Raw genomic sequence first — 5,059 nt, 5'->3', positions numbered from 1 at the left:
CTAGTGGCAAAGCATGTGTCCCATGACGGAGCTACCACCCTACTGAGAGGGACAGGGGCCAAGGGAGTTGGCGATGCAGGATACAGGGCTGGCCATCTCTCTTAAGTTCTCTTTGGTGATCCCAAAACTTTTCCTCTCTAATGGGTATGGAAAATTAGAAACAAATGGTGCTTCAGCTTCTTGTAGAGCCTTCAGTAGAATGTTAATACTAAAAGTGGCCCTGAACAAGGTCATCTAATACCTCCCTTTTCTCTTGGGGAAGAGAAACAGGAGAAGACAAAGCATCGTATTCCCAGAAACCACAGCAGCCTGTTGTGTGCCCTGCAGGCCCATTCCACTGGGCTTCTGAGCTCAACATGCCTCTCTCAATACCTACGCTGTCTGTATTCCCTCCCCCTTGTAAAACAGGACACAAATGCACCGACCCCTTTTCACTCCAGAAAGGAGGAAGGGAGGATGAGAAAGGAGCCTCAACATCTGAAGCAGGAAAGGCTTAACTTGTGGCCCAAAATGGGGCTGTGAAGATCCCCTGGCCCTCAGGGAAGGGGTAAGAAGGACGCTGCCCGGACCCACTGAAGTCAGCATCTCTCAGACTCGCTCTGCTTTGTTTTCCTAGAAAGCCAATCCAAAACAAACCAAGATGGAGCGTTTGTACCTCTGCAGCCACAAAACCTTACATTTACAGAGAAAGTAAACAACTGTAATGGAGAAGGCTTCAGCTGAGGCACTGTGGACCACAGGGTACACTTTTTAGTGGGTGAGATGGGAGGAAGTCTCAGAGAGGAGTCAGCTGAAGCCAAGAATATGATGGGGTGGGTTGCTATGGGTCATGAAAAGCAAAAGAGAGAAAATGCAGAGATCATTCACCACATACAAACTAAAACCAACTTCGTCCAATGCTACCTTTAGGAGTCGTAGCCAGAGAGGAAAAAAATCCCACTGCTCCTGCTTGGTACAGTGACAGCAATAAGGAGAGGTTCACATTAAAGTTGATGGCTCTTTATAATTTACACAGTGCTTTTGCACACAGTATCTCATTTAATCCTAATCTTCATCCCGAGAAGTAAGCAGTGAGTTTTTATTATCTCCTTTGAAAAGTAATTAGCCAAGATGAGGAAACAAGACGTTTTGCCCGTCCTCTGTCCCAATATCGCACCACCAGCAGGTGGCAGAGCTATGGCTGGTGCCAGGACTTCAGATTCTCTTTCCAGAACACTTTATGATTCAGCTTAATTGATTCAATTTTACTCATTTCTTAGCTTACGTGTCCTAGGGCGTTTGATTTTGTCAACTATTATCAAATCACTGAAATTTAGAAAATAAACAAATAATGATATTAATGTAACCTAACCAAGCGTCTATTACTATACTAATTATAACATACAAAAATTGTGTTTGTGTGTGTTTGGCATAGTCCATATAATCTTGGTAATTTTTTACTGGATCAGAATTCAAAATGAACTCATAAAGGCCTTTATACCACCATATTTTTGATAAATTTTTGGTGAATGAAGGTCAGAAGGAACACTAGCAATGATCCTAGGGAGCAAACCAGAATCACCTGGGGCAGGCTGAGTACCCTCCTCTCCCCCCACTGCACCCAAAAACACCCAAATACACCACACCCACCCTGGAGATTGTGATTCTGTAAGAGAGGAGGCAGGTTGGGAATTACTTGCTTCAAATCACAGTCACAGGTGCACTTCTAATTCAAAGCCATTATCTAAGACAACTTCTTCATTTTACACATGAGGAACAGAGGTTACGAGATCTGTTCAAGGTCACACATCTGGTAGGAGAATGTCACCGCAACTCAATGCTCTGGATTCTGGTGGCACCTTCACTCGAAGCACCTACCAGAAAACATCACATGGTACCAAGGCCCAGACGAGTGCTAGCTGAAAAGCTCCACTTGGTTGCCAATGACAACTATATTTAGCTTATACATCATCTTTGTTTTCCCCAACTTGGATGGATTATGGAAAGTTTTAGTTAAAAAGATATCCTGGGTAATAATTTCCAAAGTTAACAGAGGAAGCAGACTTAAGTGATTTAGAATAAAGTGCCAAGCCAAATACAATTTAGCTTTGACTATACAGAATGTCCCTCAGGACCGTGCAGGGTCATCCCTGTGAACATGCTCACCTGAATCAGACACCTAGAGTCCCGTCATCTAAGGGAGGCGGAGAGGACTCTTAACCGAGAGACCCGGTGGGTGGAGACTGCCAGCTCCTCAGCCCTCAGGATGCAGGAAATGAGCTGCTCAGGCTGCCTGTGCCCAGGACGGGCGGCTGTGTTTGGAGGGTCCCGCCAGCGGTCTCTGAGTAAGGACCCCAGTGTGCGCAAACGCGGAGTGGAGCATGTCAACGTATTTCACAAGAAGATGGGGGGGGAATCGTATAGTGCAGAGGAAAACACTGAAAAATAAAGACACACAAAAATTGAAACTATCACTCAGGTAAAAGCAGCTCTGACATCAGGCATCCCTTGTTAATGGATATTCAACAAGCACATCACGTTTTCAGGAAAACAATTTTCCTTACTGGTGTGCAGCCCCTCCTCTGAATGGTGATTTGCTGCCCCCTGGTGTTCATGTTCTTGCATTAGGTCATTAACTATGAACTGTCCAATTTCCTTAAGTGCTAAGTTTGACAGTTGATATCTCTGACATTTTCACTGTGACATTTCATGCTTTATTTTTATTGTGAAGGTACATTCTCATTATTTCAAACACATGGTTTTTGGATTGTGATTATCTTTCAAATATTTTTTTAGAGCAACCTTTGTGAAACCACGGATAAGAAAAAAATTCATGTTATTTTTGAATATGAGTTCCATTGTGGAACTAATACAGCAAAGACGGCTTGAAATATCAGTGAAGTGTTTGGGAAGGATGTGGATAATGAATGCACAGTATGTCGATGGTTCCAGAAGTTCCATTCTGGTGATTTTAATCTTCAAAATGAGCCACATGGGTGACCTGAGACCAAGGTAGAGAATGATGAGCTGAAAGCTGTAGTGGAAGTGAATCCATCTCAACCTATGCATGAATTAGCAGCAAGGTTTGATGTTACTATTCCAATAATATTGGACCATTTGAAACAAATTGGCAAGATAAAGAAGCTGGATAAAAGGGCACCACATGAATTAAACAAGCATCAGAAGAGAAACAGTCTTGAAGCTTGCCTTTCTTTGCTGTTATTACATAAAGGTGAACCATTTCTACATTGTATTGTTACATTTGATAAAAAATGGATTCTTTCTGACAATCACAGCAATAGGCACAATGATTGGATAAAGATGAAATGCCGAAACACAGTCCAAAACCAAATATTCATCAAAAAAATGGTGGTGGACGCCTTTTTAGGCCTCCACCCATCTGCACCCAGATACTCAAAATAAACAGCATTTTGCTACCAAAAAAAAAAGGGAAGCGAAGCCGGAGCTGCGGGCACTTTTTCTGCCTGCGGTGTCTCAGATTCATTCTTAAGAAACTGAGAACTTAATCTTCCAAAATGTCAAAAAGACCATCTTATGCCCCACCTCCCACCCCAGCTCCTGCAACACAAATGCCCAGCACACCAGGGTTTGTGGGATACAATCCACACAGTCATCTCACCTACAACTACTGGCTGGGAAGGAACCTGGGCCCCAACAGCCGGGTCACGGCATCCTCTGGTATTACGATTCCAAAACCCCCAAAGCCACCAGATAAGCCACTGATGCCCTACATGAGGTACAGCAGAAAGGTCTGGGACCAAGTAAAGGCTTCTAACCCTGACCTAAAGTTATGGGAGATTGGCAAGATTATTGGTGGCATGTGGCGAGATGAAGAGAAACAAGAATATTTAAATGAATACAAAGCAGAAAATATACAGTACAATGAATCTATGGAGGCCTATCATAATTCCCCCACATACCTTGCTTACATAAATGCAAAAAGTCGTGCAGAAGCTGCTTTAGAGGAAGAAAATCAACAGAGACAGTCTTGCATGGAGAAAGGAGAATCGTACTTGAGCATTCAGCCTGCTGAAGATCCAGATGATTATGATGATGGCTTCTCAGTGAAGCATACAGCCACTGCCTGTTTCCAGAGAAACCACCACCTCATCAGTGAAATCTTTAGTTGAGAGTGTGGTGCTGATCCTCTTACAAAACAACACTCAGCCACATGTTGCACAAACAATGCTGCTCAAACTACAGAAGCTGGACTTGGAAACTCCCTGTCATCCACCATATTCACCAGACCTTGCACCAACTAACTACCACTTCTTACAGGATTTGGACCACTTCTTGCAAGGAAAAACATTCAATTCTCAACAGGCTATGGAAAACACCTTTGGAGATTTCATGGCCACTTGCTCTCCAGGCTTCTTAGATGCTGGTATAAGCAAGCTACCATTAAGATGGCAAAACTGTGTCAACAGTTTAGGCTCACACTTTGATAAATTGTACTGCTTCTTGTTTAAGATATAATAAACTAAATTTTTGATTTGAAATCGGACATTTCATATTTAATGACCTAAATATTTTTTTTTTTTTTTTTAAGAGTTTAAAAAACCCTGGTTGGAGTCCCTTTCCTGGTTCCCTCCCCCTCTCTCCAAAGAAAATCATCCCTTGACTTTCACTGCAATAGCCAAATTAAATCACAAATTATGTTAAATTAAAGGTACGGGTTTTCTTATCAAAATGGAACACCTCCATGACAGTAACCTAGGACAGAAACACGCTCTTTCAGCGTCTCCTGCAGCCACAACCCACTCTCGGGTGCCATCAGTGAGGTGGGAAGGAATCTGAAGGGCCCAGGACAAAGCCAGAACCACAGGTCACCCTTCATGTCCCTCCAGCAAGGTCTCCTTAAGGAGAGGGCTATTCTCTACCTGAGGGAAGCCATTAGCTACCCCAGAGATTTCCAAAGCAAGCTGGGCATCTGGGCAGCACTGTTTACAATAGAGTCCTGGGCCTTAGCCGCAGAGCATCTGAATGAGTGGGACTAGGACAGTTGCATTTTTGAAAGCTCCCCAAGTAATTCCACCACACTTTCAGGCTTGGGAACTAC

General features: G+C 43.3%; 1 protein-coding gene across 1 annotated transcript; it reads left to right on the top strand.

Annotated features, from left to right (window-relative positions):
• Positions 1-3,433: 3,433 nt before the first annotated feature.
• LOC123648156 (SWI/SNF-related matrix-associated actin-dependent regulator of chromatin subfamily E member 1-like) lies at positions 3,434-4,130 on the top strand. The gene is made up of 2 exons (XM_045565876.1): positions 3,434-3,562; positions 3,665-4,130. The coding sequence occupies exons 1-2, from the start codon at positions 3,516-3,518 to the stop codon at positions 4,128-4,130; spliced, it is 513 nt and encodes a 170-aa protein (XP_045421832.1). The 5' UTR covers positions 3,434-3,515.
• Positions 4,131-5,059: the final 929 nt, after the last annotated feature.

This window comes from Lemur catta, chromosome 12 (genome assembly GCF_020740605.2).
Source record: "Lemur catta isolate mLemCat1 chromosome 12, mLemCat1.pri, whole genome shotgun sequence".
Lineage (NCBI taxonomy): Eukaryota > Metazoa > Chordata > Mammalia > Primates > Lemuridae > Lemur > Lemur catta.
The sequence above is the reverse complement of the archived record's forward strand: the minus strand, read 5'-3'. Positions and strand labels throughout refer to the sequence as shown.